The sequence below is a fragment of the Lichenostomus cassidix genome, chromosome 4 (assembly GCF_008360975.1).
Source record: "Lichenostomus cassidix isolate B80296 chromosome 4, HeHo_3.0, whole genome shotgun sequence".
Lineage (NCBI taxonomy): Eukaryota > Metazoa > Chordata > Aves > Passeriformes > Meliphagidae > Lichenostomus > Lichenostomus cassidix.
The window spans coordinates 62064529-62080368 of NC_139484.1; the positions used below are offsets into that span (position 1 = coordinate 62064529).

Below are 15840 nucleotides of genomic sequence, written 5' to 3' on the forward strand. Positions count from 1 at the left end.
GGGAGGGGAGCCCTGACTCACCAGGCTGTTGGCAAAGCTTCCCCTGTGGCTACACCATGGCCTCTCTGCTGTGCTCAAACAGCACATTTCAGGGCCAAAGGAGAGCTGTGTCTCCTCCCAAGGAAAAGCTTCAGGCAAAATGGTGTCATGGCTCACAAAAGGCAGTTTGCAAACCAAAAGCTCTGACCCAAACCTGTCACTGCTACAGGCATCTCCCAGGCAAAGGCCAGAGCTCCTAATTCTAAGTAAGACTTACCAAAAGAAAGCTAAATCTGTAAATAATTGCATCCCAACAGCAAGGGTAGGAAAAAACACAAGGCACACAGCTGGATGGAGTCCAACACCTCCCAGTTTCAGCCATAAAAACATGGAGGAGCCAAGCACTGTTCACCTTTGTGCTGGGGGGAGGCAAAGTACTCCTGCAATTCAAGTGTTCCATCTCCACCCCAAATGCAACAATAACAGGCAAGTGAGACAGTTTGGTTCCTGTGGTCTTAAATTCAAAAATATCAGATCGGAAACAGAAGCAGCTGAAGAAGGGAGTGGGTAAGAGCTGCAAAAAAACCAGATTGAACAACAGCACATTGTAAGAACTTAAAATCCAGCTTCAACAGTGAGTCTTTTCAGATTTATGTGCACACAGGGTGTGTAGGATCAGTGTGACTCATCTCACTGGGAGGTACCTGCACTCCTGCTGGCTCCAAGGAAAGCAATTAACCTGCTTTCTGTCATCAACTGATAGTTCAAGGGAGAATGTTCAGGTAAGTGTTGTTAAGCATTCTTGACAAGTTCAAGCACAAAATGCCACATCAAGCCAGCTGAAGGGACTAGAACAAGTTATTTACTGTCAAGAGGTGTCAGCAAGAGAAGGTGGAGGAAAACTCTGACAGAAACCAGTGAAAGGGTGTTGTGTAGAAAAGGTTTTCCCAAGTCCACTTCACTTAACTCTCATGAGAGACTCCTACTCCCTGCACATCACTGCAGTCTGTCCCCACTTCTGAGGGAGCAGTCAGAGGAAGTTTCTCTGAAGAATCATCCTGTCACCCAAGACAGACTCAAACCAGTTAATGCTGATCACAAGCAGCAGGTGAAGTACTACAGGGAGAGGGATTTGTAGAATTCAAGTTGTTGCATAAACTCAGAGAATTGAACTTGGCTACCAAGGAGGTTTCCTCTCCTGCCTGCCTGTTCCCAACAGCCAGCCTGCACCTTTCAGTGCTAAGAAGGAACTGAAAGGTTAATTTTGTCTCAGGGTATCTCATCAAATGAGAGATGCACTTTTCCACTCACAGCTCCTATGCCTGTTTTAAGTTTTACAATGTTTTTAGTCTTTCTCCAAATAACCCTGAGTTCTGTGTGTACCATTTCAGACTGAAGCTGCAAAGCTCATGTGGATACAGACCACAGCACTGGCAGCAGCTGACTAGAAATAGTCAGTCAGCTAAGTCATGCTTGGGTTTACCAAAAGTAACTACAAACAGATGTGCTACTGAATTCCCATACCCCACACCTTCAAATACTTTACAAAACAGTATGAACAGTTTATGATACAGAGTTTTCTTTTGCATTTCGAAGTACTGCATCAAATTAATTACATTTTAAAGAGTCAACCGAAGAAGACACACAAGCAACAGTATCTGAAATAGAAGAATTTTTATGTAGACCATTCAGTGTTAAAAACAAGAGAATCAAACATCAGTTCAAATTAAAGAGCAGTTTCAAACAGAAGACATTTGATTAAAGGTTTCTTTTAACATTTAGAAATTTAAATACATTTACCTAAAGATGGTTAACTCCCATCTCTATGTTACTATACAATAGCTTAAAGCTACTTTTAAATGCTAGTTCTATGTTAATGTGAAATTCCAGAACTGCATTCTTAACTTTTTATGTAAATTGGTTATTAAACTGAGTGATTCCATACTTCCTCCCACCCCAAAATAAATCTTAAAAATTGAAGCTTTACAATGCCTTGAATAATATTTTTCAAACGAGTAATTTGGAATAGTTCCCAACAGTTCTATAGGAGGTATTTTGTACAGTTTGGAGAGCAACTCCGTATAAAGTTCTATTGCAACTGAGCATTCACAGTATGCCACAGTCCATACATATTACTACATATACATCTCAGGTTTGTAAACATTGGAAGAATACACAGAACATAGTACCACGATCCTCTGGTACTGCTGAAAGGAAGATGAGGTAACATTCATATAATCTCAAAGTCCACAGAGGTCCTGACTGAGTAGGTAAAACAGCTGCCAACGCTTCTGTTTCATAGTGTGTGGTTAAGGCGCTCTACATCACGGTCTGCTAAGGCTGGATTCGTTAGCTCTCAGTATCCCAACTGCATCTTTAACAGCGTGGTATATGACATTCTTCACCTGGGGGAAAGGAAAAAGTGCTTGGTTTTACAAGCAAACAGCACAGATTGTTTTCCAGCTTTCCCACTTCCTTCCCCACACCCTGTGCAGGTCAGTTCAGACACACTCATCTGCCTGACCTTCATGTAAATTACAAACTTGGGAAAATGAAATTCAAGTTCTTACAGGATAGAAAGTGAAGAGCCTGAGGAGAGCATTGCAAGCTCAGCTGGGGCAGGGGGAACAAAAGAAATGGTAGAAGAAAACATTTCAAAAGAAGCTCAGGAGAAGCTTCAGAGGGCTTTCTCAAAACCACTAAAAAACTAACAGTTCAAACACTACTGAAATTCCAAGATCCAATGCATTAACACTGATCTGAAAACAAAAGCAACTTGGGTTGCATGGCCACAGCCCTCCTAGGTTTGGTGAGAGTTGTCTGTTGTTTTAGTGGGTTTTTTTAAAAGGGTCAAGAGCACCGAGCATTGGGAAGTTACCTGCAATTTATCTTCATGGTTCGTATGTGTATGTGACAGATATCTAAATTCCTGAGTGAGCCAGAAGCAGTGTTTGACATGCTCTGGGGATACAAAGTCTTCTGCAACTTTAATACAACTGTACAAATTATGAACCTAGAAAGAACAAACAAGCATTAGCCACATGCTCAAAGGGCTGCCCAAGCAGTCAGGCCATTACATGTCCCTGACATGTGCTTGCCTGGTGTGGAGCTCCTGCTGGGATGAAAACTACATCTCCTAGAAACTGTACAATAGCCCAGCCTTGAACTCCATACTCCTGATGAAGGCGTTTCCTCAGCGATCGGTCCAGGTACCAGCTCTGATCATGAATGGGATCGTGATCTACAGGGTTTTCTTGGCCCTGTTCTTCTGCAACCTGGAAAAGTCACAAGACAACAGGCATTTTAACACACCAGTCTGACTGGACAGTCCAGTTGCATCTGTGGTATTTCATACAAACATATGCCAGAGGGACTTGCACCGTGTGTTCAGGTAGGAGAGTGGCACAATGGAAGTTTGGATCCTTACTCACACCTTTGTCAAGGCTTCAACATTTCTCAGGTCCCACTGGCTTCACAGACACATTGCAAACGTGGATATGGAAAATGCAAGTAATTCCAGTAGAGAGTGTCAAGGAACAGAAGGGTGAGGCAACACATGTTCACACCGGGAACCACTATGATACATGGAACCAGTGTTCTGACACTACTAAAGCTGGAGAAGACCTAAGGAAAGGCATTAAGTGACAGGACAAGGGGCAATGGCTTTAAATGGAAGGAAATTCAGATCAGAAGAAATTAGAAGGAAATTAATTCCTGTGAGGGTGGTGAGGCCCTGGCACAGTTTGCCCAGAGAAGCTCTGGATGCTCCATCTATGGAAGTGCTTTGAACAACCTAGTTTAGGGGAAGGTGTCCCTGCAGAAAGCAGGGGCATTGGAATGAGATGGTCTTGAAGCTCCCTTCCAGCCTAAACAATTCAGAGATTCTCTGCCTCTACAGCCTCTAACTGGAAGACACTACCAAGTATGGAATTCAGCAGGTGTCTGCCTTGAGGCCACAATCAGTCTGTGTGCTCACTGACCCAGAGGATGCAAACCAGATTTTCAGGAGAAACGAGACTGGGAGGCACAACAAGCACTTTAGGACAGAAATTTGAGGGCTGTGGGCAGAGAATTTCTGCAAGAAGTTCCTGTATACATCCAACTTGCTGCACCAGCCATTTACAACCAGGACTGTAGCACAAAAACTCATCTGGGAAGAGAGAAACAGTTTGGTTCTACTCCATTAAAAGCTGCTGAAAGCACCACACCTGCCAGCAAGTGTGACACAAGGGACTGAGGTGTGAGACACAGACTGTCAAAACTCCAAGTGCTAATGCTTATCAAACCCATACCGTGTTTTATCAACTGTAAGATTTGTTCTTTGTTAATACTAAGTAAGTCTGCTGCAGCCTCTCCAAGCTTCCACCAAGACAGCCAGGCTGACCAGGCCAACAGCTGTCCAGGTCATATCATTTATCCTTTTAAATATCAACATACTGGCTCTTTCCACTTTTAGAGCACCAAAGAAGTTTCAGAATTAAGACCACAAAGAACTCTGGACTGTCTGAGGTAAATTTAAACACTGAAACAAGTCCTTTTAGACATAGTAGCACATCTCTGCTAAACCCTTAGCTCCCATGACACAAAATACCTTATAATTTTCCCTTAATTCAAACCTCATCAAGGTATAGGGGGAAAAAAAAAAAGGTAGTAAGACAGAACAAGGAAGAGCTTTATGTACCATGTATTGCTCTGACATTTCCCAAGAATATCTCACATGCTTCTAAGAATCAAATTAAACGGTGCTTTTCCTTAAATCTAAACCAGCTATTTTCTTGTTCACTATGTAACATTACTAATCTATGAGAAGAGTGGGCAGGAGGAGTATCTACATGCAAGGTAACTTCAAGCTTCAACTCTCCACCCTTTTCAGATTCTACAAGGCTCATGGCACAGGACAAGTTTTGTCTTGGATACAACTCAAGTGTACTTGTTTCCAGAGTAACTGGGATATGAAGGAGCAGAAAAGCCCAAGGACACAGATTTGCAAGCCTACACAGCCAGAAGATAATTTTTAAGATTAATAGCTTACCTTCTTAAGGAATTCCCGGATTTTCTCTGTATCTTTGGCAGCATAAATGTGCCACAGAGCTCCAGGCTTTTCTCTGCTTTCAGTGAAACGCTTAATTGTCAGTTCATCAGAGTCACCATCTTGTATGGTTTTCAGCACTTCTGTGGAGAGTCAACATGAGCAGTTACACTAAAGGATCTGACCTCCAACTACAGAAATATTTCCCCCAGACACCACAAAGACATTACCTTCTTCTTGATCAGCCTGGCCTTTGGGGATCCCCACATATACCATGACATTGGCTGCATCAGACACATCCAAGTGGAGGTTGGTTGTGCCATATTTTCTGTCCTCTGGCGTTATTAAGCCTAGGGGAGGAACCAAAGGGGGGGAAAAAAAAAAAAAAGGAGCAGCAGATCTATTAGTAAGACAACAAAATGTTACACCACTCTCAGCATCACTTTCTGAAAAGATTAGAGAGCTTTTATTTCTATCAACACAAGCTTCCAGAACAGCAATATGCTTTCTATCCAGGACCTTGCTCCATCTTGTGGCTTCCCAAGTGATCTATCCACAGGCTGATACAGATCAATGTATCTCTATCTAGCCTGTATGATATATAAAAGTCACATTTAAGTCCTGCTAGAAAAGGGCTTCTGTAGTTTATAAAAAAAGCACTCTCAGAAACAGTCTCTTTTTCACTCTAAACAGCAGCTGCTACAGTATTTACTAGCCACAATCTCTTTACTGGACATGTAAAGATGCTGCTTAGTTTTACATGTCTTCTGATTGACAAAGATGAACCAGACATGAAAAGAATTGGTCAGGAAGAGATTAAAAACTAAATGATACAGCCTAAATATTAGAGTAACAAAAGCAATACAGCCAGAAGAAGCAAGACAACAAATACATGCAGCAAGCTTTAGGAAAGAGAAGCTGAGACCACATTCATTGAAAAGACTAGGAATAACTACTATTGGCTTGAAACCATCTGGACAAAAAGATATTTAATAAAACACATCATGCTCTGGACATCATTGATACCTATAGGTGAGCCAAAGGTTTTCTGATCCATGGGATTAATCAAGTTGTCTACATCAGCAAGGAGTCACAATCTACAGTAAATTTTGATTTGAACACATGGTCAATGTGACCTTTAGAGTGAAAAACTCCTTACCATAAGCATTGTACATCTTGGGGCCCAAATCTGGTCGCACAAAATAGTTGGGAAGTCGAGAGGCAAGGTTGAGCTTGCCACCTCTCCTAGTGTATTCTGGCAATGGGATATTTTTCATCAAATCATCAAACCTAAAGTGAACGCAGCAAAATTTAACATTAGGTACTGATAAAACCAAAAGCAGACTAAAGTACAGTGCAACAAAAGCTCTCTTCAGTGAAGGAAGTGTACTTCCTCCCCTCAGGGGGTTTGCTGGACACCATGAAAAGGAACAAAACAAGAAAGACACAGAAATATAGCAGCTAAACAAATTTAACTGCTCTGGAGAAATGCTATTTCATTGTGTGATCATCTCAAGGAATATTATCAAACAGGTTAAGTTCAAATACTTAAAAACAGTTGGCAAAAAAAAAAGTTTCAATTGAACTTTGGGTTTCACAGTGACCCAGGCTTTTAGGAGCAGTTTCAGGTGCTCCCTTTACTTGGCAACAAATACAATGAACAACACAGAAATTTATCATGAAACTTGTGCAGGATTTGAATTTATGTCAAGCATCTCTGAGAAACAGAACTATTCATGTCACCAACTGCTGCTCAAAGCTGAAGCAGGTATCAAAAAGTGACAGTATTCCTACATTCCATTATTTTGGGGGTGTATAACACAAAAAAGTAACATTTCCTTTGGAAATTCATACCGAGAAGGCATCATATCTCTGAAATCTTCTCCTGGAGGCCAGTCCTTAAGCTTCAATACCATTGGTTCTCCCTCTTCTGTTCTCAGGCGACCTAATTGGAAATATCAACAAGTTTTCATTTTTAATAGTTGTACAACTCAGAATCCGAAGAGCCAAGACAAAGAAATCCTAATCTTAATCTAAAATCATGTTCATTCCACAACTTTTCATGTAGAATTAAAGACATACAAGTTCCTCTGACACCAGAGTAGGGTATCACTGTCATGACAAACACGTTACAGCAGGAGATGTCAGACAGACAGGCAGCCTTTACTGCTTCCCTGCCCAAGCACTTCCTACAATTTAGCTCAAAAGCTGGCTTGTGTCTGACGCCAAAAGTAGCTGATGAAGCCAAACCTCTTCAGAGATCAAGTAACAGAAAAGAAAGGTGTGGTCTTCCACCCCCCACTGTTCTTGCCTTAAGTACCCAATTCCCTAAGCTTACAACTGATTTAAACAGATCCTTAAAACAGATCCTTAGATAAAGATGTGTAACAAACAGATAAAGCAGAACTCCAGATGCAATGGCAAGTATTAATTCCTCTGGAAAACCTCAAGGTCACCTCCTCTAAATCTATTTTTACACAATATAACTTCAGTTCCTCAGGACTAAAAGCACCTTCAAGTTAAAACAGCAGAGTAATTTAACCTGTGAACACCAGCCCTACACATGCTCTTCTGTTTCACTCAACTGGAGAGAAAAAAAAAAATAAAGCTGGCAGGTGAACCTACTCACTAGGAAGATCCCAAACTTCCTCAGAATGTTTCCCCCAAAAGACTACAGGCAGCCAAACATACTCCTGAAGGACAGTGCTTCATGGGAATGACAGCTTCTATCCAGTCCACAATCCCACAAGCATAAATGGTAAGGATACACTGCAGACAAACTGTCCAAGATGAAGAGCAAGCCTGGAACATCTTTTATGCTGCTTAGGGATCACAAATCTGTGCTAGGGCAGAATCACTGCTGCTGAATATTTCAGCTTTTGGAAAAAAGATTCACAGTACTTACTTGAAATATCTTCAAAACCATCCCAGAAATCCCCTACAGTAGCTCCAGTGATGATTTCATTAGTCCTGCAGTTAACCAGATCCACTTCCTGTTGGCCAAATTCCTTCCTAAAGGACTCTGGTCTCCAGAGGTCTGCATTTAATTTGTGATGCACTCCTGACACCATTACAGGCTGGGAAGAAAGAATATATTCTGAAGAATTATTAAACACCAAAAATTGTAACTACAACAGGGTAATACATAGAATACATTAGGCATTGAAATGCAGGCATTTTGCAAACTAAATGCTCAGCCTGCCCTACCAGAATTCTACCCTTACCATGCATCTGAGCATTCTTTGTTTCAAACTATGAGGCAGCTTTTTATATAGAGCCATAATTTCAGCACTGTGTTTAGAAACTGATTTAAACAGAAAAACAGATAAGGATGTGTAACAGTGCTCATGTCATGCATTTGATGGTTTAGTGTTGCTTGTCACTACAGTGGTTGTACCTGTGCTTCAATGAAAGGACAAAGCACATGAATTACAAATAGAAAAAGCAGGCAAAGGAGAATACCTGTCCCTGTTTCCAGCACTCCCTGAAGACATTCCAATTGCTTTCATTGTTGGGATCCTGCAGACACAGCAGGCGGTTATCACATAACCAGTAGTGGGGTGTGTCAAAGCCCATGATTGTGGGCTTTATGGTCAGTCCTTGAGGTTTCTTAGGCAAGTCTGTAATGGCTCTGTTTTGCACCAGGGAAGCAAAAATGTCATCAAGGATTTTAGGTGTACTCTTCAGTCCATTGTCTGTCTGATAAAAAAAAAAGAAAGAACAAAAAATTAGTGCTCTTTTCTGTTGCCTTGTCCTGCAGGCTTTAAAGAAAATATTTGCCACTTCTGCTTTTTTCACTTGAGATCACTATCATGCAGAGAAACGAAAACCTGCAGAACTCTGCTGTCTAGAAATGCACCATAATTAAATGCCAGTGCCATTTCTGACACTTTGTCACAAAATTCTGGCACAACAAGTTCTGCTCTAATTTACACCTCAGCAACCCTGCAGAAACCCAGGAAATGCAGCAGGGAACAGGACTTGCTTTATATCCAAGAGCAGAAATACACTTTTAGCAAAAAACACTTAGGGCCACTTTGAAACCACATTTGTCAGAGCAGACAAAGCCCAGGAACATCTGAAGGGAACCAGTCTGCAAATAAGGTATGGGGAAGACACCACAGAAGGTTCTTCCCTCCATCTGCAAGTTCATTGGTGCTTCTTTTTTGAGTCTAAAAGACATCCCAAACAATGCACCTGCCAGACTCTAGCCTAAGGAAGTTACTCTGCTTTATCACTTAGTTCCCAATCCCTCACCAAGCAAGACTTGCTGATAGTACCACTATGCTACTACTAACTGGAGCACCAAGACACAGAAACTGAATTAGTCCTTCCCAAATAAAGACACAATTCTAGTTACTGTGACAAGTAGGTAAACTACTTATTGCAGTTGTTCACAGGTTTGTAACACAATCTAAGCCTGGAATCAACTCAGACCTGCAGAACAGAATTTTTGCTGTACCTTTCCTCCAGAAGAGTTCAACAGATTCCGCAAGAAGCCTGTGTTGTTGTTGCTCACAGGGGTTAATATTGCACTGTTGAATGTCTGCAGGGCTGCAGCTGGCTTGGCTAAGCTAGGGAGTGTCTGGAGAGGTTTGTTTTCATTCTTTGAAATTGGTATGAGAAGTTTCTCTGAAATGCAGAAAGGAAAACAGTGAGAAGCATATACTTCAGATTTTTTTTCAAGACAAGATCCTCCCACATGCATACATGTCTGAATGTACATATATATACACAAACATATAAATCTCCTAATAGATGCAGATAAAATATTCTTTTCACTTAACTTCCCTCAATAAACCAAAGTTTTTTAAATCCCACATTCTAAAAAAAACCCCAAACACCCCACCGCCTCCCCCCAAACAACAGAAACAAAAAAAATTCTCAAAAAAAAACCCCTGAATTTTCAAAAATATTTGCATCAATGGGATTTTAATCCAGGTTTTGAAACAGAATATGCTATCCCTGCCAGGCTTCACTCCAAGCCATTGCCATGGCCAGTTCTGCAGCACAGGCACTGAACAGTCATCCCAGCAGGCACATGACATCATTCTCAGCACAAGATATTGCTGGGTCTGACCTATATTCTTCTGACAAACAGCCACAAAGGGTTTACTCTTCACTGGTTCTGCACATACCTTTGTTCTCTTTATTCACATTTCCACTTGTTAGGTTTGAAAACCAATTTAATGAAGGAGAAGTATTTACAGAAGCAGCTTGTTTGCTTCCAAGTGCTGACTTTAGTGGAGGATCATGTGTAGTGACTTGTGGGCTCAGGACAAAACTGCTGTGTTGAAGGCCAGGCCTGTCTCCAGATGCCAAGTGCTGAAAAAGCAAAGGGAGAACGTGATGAGACACAAACACACTCTACTCAAAAAGGGAAAGCAAGCAATAATATGCCCAAATTCATTCTTGAAAAAATAAAGTGGTTTGGCCCTTCAAAACACGTGATCTCCACAAGAGGTCAGCATTGCAGCTCAGGACCAGGAGATGACAGTTCAGCAGGGTTTGGGATCTGACTCTAGGAGCAGACAGAGTACATCACCCCTCAAGAAAAGCACAGCCAAGCTTCCCCAGGTACATTTTCTGGGACTGCTTTGGAAACCAAATGCAGTTTTAACAGCAGCTGCCACAATTCTAGTGGTAGCTGATGCTCAGGCCAGGGCTAAGCTGGAACTCTAGTTCAGAGGACTAAAACAGAAATGGAACATTCCTAAATTTTTCTCTTAAGGTGGCAGCAAAAATCCACTCACCTGCCAGGTCTGAGCTACATCTGCCTAAAGGCAGCACTGGCCTGGCCAGCACAATCCAAGTGTAGGATTGCCCAACTCCTTGGAAGATGATTTATCTGGTCATTTGGAGGTTCTAGGAACAGACTAACCAGAACTACTGCTTTGTCCTTTGATTCCTGCAGGACTGGTGACATTTCCTCTCTCTGCACAAATAATTTTCAGCTAAGAAATTATTCTGCTCCTTTGTCTGCCTATTGCTACATTCTCTATTTCATCTCTTACTGACTGCTGATGCTTAGTAAGGATTCTAAACTTGACATATTAGAAAAGGCTTCAAACTTTACCAGTGCAGTACCTAGTTCTATAAAGAGGTGTAGATAAATTTGATGCAGCTCTTTGTCCAGAGTCACAGGAAATCTTGATTCAGAAGACTGAAACCAGGTCAACCATATGCTAACTTTTGATTCACATAATCATCATCCAGACTTCTAACACTTGATAATATTTTTTGTCTCTCCTGTTCATTACTAACACCAAAATCAAGTCAAACCTGCTTGTTACACCTAAACTAACATTTATTTTTAAAATAAGGTTACAAATAACCATCTAACAAAATTAAAAATCACTTAATTCACCTGGTTTCTGGCAAGATATTACAGACCTAAGCTATTCATTTGTGTTTAATTTTTGAAAGCAAAAAAAATACTTCATCCATTTACAAATATATATACTAGGATTTCAATTATTGTATTTTTAATTAAAAAGAGAGCAGCAAGCCTTCTACCAGACTGCCAGAGAAATCAGTGATTCTCCACACTGCTCTAAATCTCACAATTTTTCTTCATGTTTAGTTCTTTCATGAGTCCCAGTGCTCTTCCACCTTATTCTTTTAGATGCTGCATGTATTATATCTCCAGGACCCAAAGAATAGCCTACCCTTCACAACCATTCCCACTCATCTGTTCTTCAGATTTTTAACAGATCTCTCAATCTAATCTTATTTTTGCTCTAAAAATCCTCACTGAGCCTTTTTCAACGTTAGGTCACCACTGAGGCCTCAGCGTCTCAAAGGTACACTGTAAAATTTTCCCCAAAATTTAAAAAAAGAACTGAACCAGAAAGATGAACAGTGAATAAAAATTGTCCCTACATGGTGGGGTTATCACAGAGGTCAGGGCTGGCAACCTACAAAGTCAGATTAGCAGTGGCTTGAAGAATATGCAACAGACTGACACAAACTGAACTGCACAGACAGAGACAGTAACAATACCTGTTTTGACTCCTCCTTTAGTGTTGGCTTTGATAGTGCTTTGAACTGCTTATTTGCACAAGGACAATTTGCCTTTATTCCCCATTTTGTTCTTACAGAGTGAACAATGTCACCAACATCATAGAGAGCTGAAGGAAGAGAACCACCAGTGAGCTCACATGTAATCACAACATTCAGCACTTAAGACTTAATTTTAAGCTTTTACTAGTTTTATTACTAAAATAAAACTTCACTCAGCACGGTATCAACACAATACAAAAGGTAGCAAAAACCTACATCACATTTTTACCCCAATCAAATATTTCAAATACCTTTTCCTGGAATTATTTGTGTAGGCATTAGATTCTCTGGTTCATGTGGCTGCCCCTTCACACATTTAAACCAGGAGAAAGTATCTGAGTCATCATCTGTAAGACAAAACCATTACTTTGTTTTGTTATTGCATCTTTCATCCCACTCTGAAGAGCCACGTATTTTATTATTATTGATATATCAAAGCACAAATCTACAACATGTCCTTTTTGTTGGGAAGGTTTTGTTTGTCTTAAGGTTGTCATTGACTTACAAGTTGAATACACAGATTTTATTTCCCCCTCTTCCCCCTTTGTTTCAGGTACCAGTAAGCACTCCCACACACCTTCATGTGAGTTTTTTTTCCTCATCCTGTAGCAATCCACACACACCCCAAAGCCACACTTGGAGCAGACCCAGTGCAGGTTGAAGATTGTGGTGTCACAGACATCACACATCTCACGAACACCACGAACCGCACGCTTCCAGGCCACCTGTCCTGCGGGCAGCAAAGGGACAGTCAAAGCATTAGTTCAAACAGCATTCAGTATTTCCATGTTAAATACAGTCACTTAAAAACTACAGCAATATGACTCAGACTTGGTTTTGTATTGGAACTCCAAAAAATGCTTTTGCTGCCACAGAATGGTCCAAGCAACCAAGGCAAATTTGCTTTCTCCTGTGCAGCACTAGCACAGCTCTTACTCCTGACATGTGTTTTTCCAAGCTGACAAGTACACTGCTGACATTCTCTTAAGTGGAAATTCCCCAGCTACTCCAGGAAATAAATTCAGGTACTGCTGGCAAGCTAAACTTAATGTGTAGCTTGTCACAACCAGCTTGTCCTTGTTCTCAATTCAGCAGCACGGTGGGCAAGTAGCTCTCTTCCTTTTGGGAGGTTTTATGTGTTTATAAGTGAGTCTCTGACCTTCTCAGGAGGGTGAATTCTCTTCTCTGAAGCACCAGCTGCTCATGTTCAGGCTTCCTAAGTACCCATTATATTCTCCTTTCCTCACCTCAAGTCACTCCTTCCGTTCACTGAAAACATCCCCAAAAAGGGCAGTATCTTGCAAAAAATTACAAGCCCTTTCAGGGCTGTATTATTTTCCTGTGAAAATGTACAAATTATTTTAGCCTGATCTCCATTTCCTTCTGTTGCCAGCTAGAAAACTAGACTAGACAAAAAGCACACACCTGCCTCCTCCTACCACCTTCCACACTTGTAACTGCTCTGAAACCTTCCTGCCCACAATGTTTCTTAATTTTAAAAGCAAGTTAGGAGAGACCATGTCCTAATGCATGCTAAAGAAACCTTATCAGGATCCAAGACATCTGTTGTTCTTCTGAATAATGCCCATTGACTATGTATGGAACAACACTGGAATAGCTTAGCACAATGTGTTCTTAAGTAGGTGGTAAAAGTTGTTTGACTGCTTGCTTCAGAATTCTTCCAAGAGACACAGGTCTAAATATCACCAGCTCCATTCTTCTCTGTCTTTTAAAAACATGCACTTTATTTATCATTTTCTAGGTCAACTCTTCAATTTCCCCTAAACAGGATGAAAGGTTTTTGTTATTTTTTGCATGCCATTTCATATGTTTTCTGAATCGTGTCCCTTTCTACTTCTCCTATTCTTCTGGTTCCTCTCTGCAGTTTGATTCTGTTTCCTTTTGGCACTTGGTGGCCAAGGAACAACATGACCTAACAAGCTCTTCTGTCTACACTGGTCAATCTTTCACTACACAGGGACAATTCACTTAATTTTACCCTAACTTCAAGTCATGGTGGTAGAAGACTCTCCCTTTTCCCTATGCTGACTGAGCACTCTCCCAATGAACTGTTCAAAGAACATCACATATGTAGACTGTAAATTACTTCTTTCCTGCCCAGAGCATTGAAAATAACCTCCATATTCATGAAAGTGAGCTCCCTTACTCTCACCAGTCAGGCCAATAAAATCAAAGAGGAATTAATGAGATTTTGCTCCTTTCAAGCCAACTCCAGAACTCACATATGTCTGTGTTTTTTAAGCAGAAGATGTTTCTGGTAGCTATGTCAACAGATACATCCTCTGCTATTAAGAAACACCACACCTCCCCTTTGTTTCATCAATGCCCCCCAAAACTTCACCCTCCTGAAGGTGTTTGAGTATTCCAGTCTGTATATCTCACTCTGGCTACAGATAATTTGGTTCCCCAGGCCTGAATATGCTGCAGGTCAAGACAAGAGCAAAGCTTGCAGATTCCAAGTAGCCCAAGGTAAGACTCCACAGCAAGTATTTCTAGAATATCTCAAGTCTTCCCTCTCCTTTTGAAGGACATTCAAGCCTGTGGAGCTTTTTTTCTTCTTCCAGAACAGTGGAGTGACTACCAAACTGAGAGGATCTTTATCTAATGACACTCCCCAAACACAGCAGACAGTGGCAATCTCCTAAACTGTGCTGCACCTGGTCATACACTTAAAATCCACAAAACAAATACAGTTTTAGAGGTCATTCTACTCCAAGAAGTGATTATGAAAGACAGACTTCCCCATTTGTCTGCTCACATGTGCTACAGAAATACTTTGATGTGGCCAAACGTGTGTTTGGGGGTGCCAAGTTTGCCCTGTCACTATTAAGCTCCCCAATCAGTCACCCCATCACCAGCACCCCTCTCATCTATGCCCAGTAGGGCTGCACATAATCACTTCTAACAGTGCTACTGGAAACTTGAAGGTGGAGTAAAAATATTTTTACTGACAGACAGCATGAGGTGCATGATGCAGTTACAATAAAATAGCACCAAAGCAATCTAACAGAACCTGTGCAAAGTAAAAGCTTTATTTCACTTACATGCCAAGAATAGATTTTGTTGTAAGCTACCTGCTAGTTTATTTAAGTTTTTTTTTTTTTTTTACATTTTGTAACAGGAAAAGTAATTTGATAAACTGAGAAACAACTTCTGACAAAGAAGGGTGAAACTACCCTTCCCTTTCCCCCTGGGAGGAGCAAAGAGTTGTTGACACTAGTTTACAGTGGCTCTTAACCATTCCCTCTCTGAAAAGAGAGAGGGACACTCAAGTCTTAAATGACATTTCCAAATATATGCAATTTATTTTCACACAGAAGCTTAAAGCTCCACGTAAAGCTGTGAAAACACAGATTTTTTAAATACAAATTGATCTTACTGTGTGGTTCAATCGTTGACATGACTTCCTTTTCAGATATCACCAGCTGGCAGAAGTGGTCTCCAATGTTGGCAAGGATGTACTTTGCTGTGTCCAGATCTAGACCCACAACGTTTTTGGATAAAGGTAGCCATAAACTAATAGCCTCAGGGTCATACTTATTTGGAGTTAAGAAGCCTTCCTCACGCAGTATTCCATGCTTATTAAACTGCAACCTGATGAAAAATGAGAAAAGGAGAAAAAAAACTCTCAAATGTTGTATTGGTTTAAATTCATTCCAATCAGTCAATGCTTGAGTTGCAAATGCATGTACTGTATGACAGTAAATTTACTCAAATGTTACAACAGACATGGGTAAACATACTGGTCA

General features: G+C 40.9%; 1 protein-coding gene across 3 annotated transcripts in view; it reads right to left on the reverse strand.

The window, feature by feature from the left end:
* Positions 1-1638: 1638 nt before the first annotated feature.
* KDM3A (lysine demethylase 3A) overlaps positions 1639-15840 on the reverse strand; it is a 29402-nt gene continuing 15200 nt past the window's right edge. For all 3 annotated transcript variants that reach the window (XM_085059539.1, XM_085059538.1, XM_085059540.1), the window contains 15 exons: positions 15471-15685; positions 12648-12800; positions 12322-12417; positions 12011-12138; positions 10147-10333; positions 9471-9640; positions 8471-8707; positions 7914-8085; positions 6863-6953; positions 6168-6298; positions 5239-5358; positions 5012-5151; positions 3078-3254; positions 2858-2992; positions 1639-2384 (listed from right to left, as the gene is read on the reverse strand). In XM_085059539.1, coding sequence (XP_084915665.1) covers positions 2304-2384; positions 2858-2992; positions 3078-3254; positions 5012-5151; positions 5239-5358; positions 6168-6298; positions 6863-6953; positions 7914-8085; positions 8471-8707; positions 9471-9640; positions 10147-10333; positions 12011-12138; positions 12322-12417; positions 12648-12800; positions 15471-15685 — 2233 coding nt within the window. In that variant the 3' untranslated portion in view covers positions 1639-2303. The remainder of the gene's footprint in view (positions 2385-2857; positions 2993-3077; positions 3255-5011; positions 5152-5238; positions 5359-6167; positions 6299-6862; positions 6954-7913; positions 8086-8470; positions 8708-9470; positions 9641-10146; positions 10334-12010; positions 12139-12321; positions 12418-12647; positions 12801-15470; positions 15686-15840) is intronic.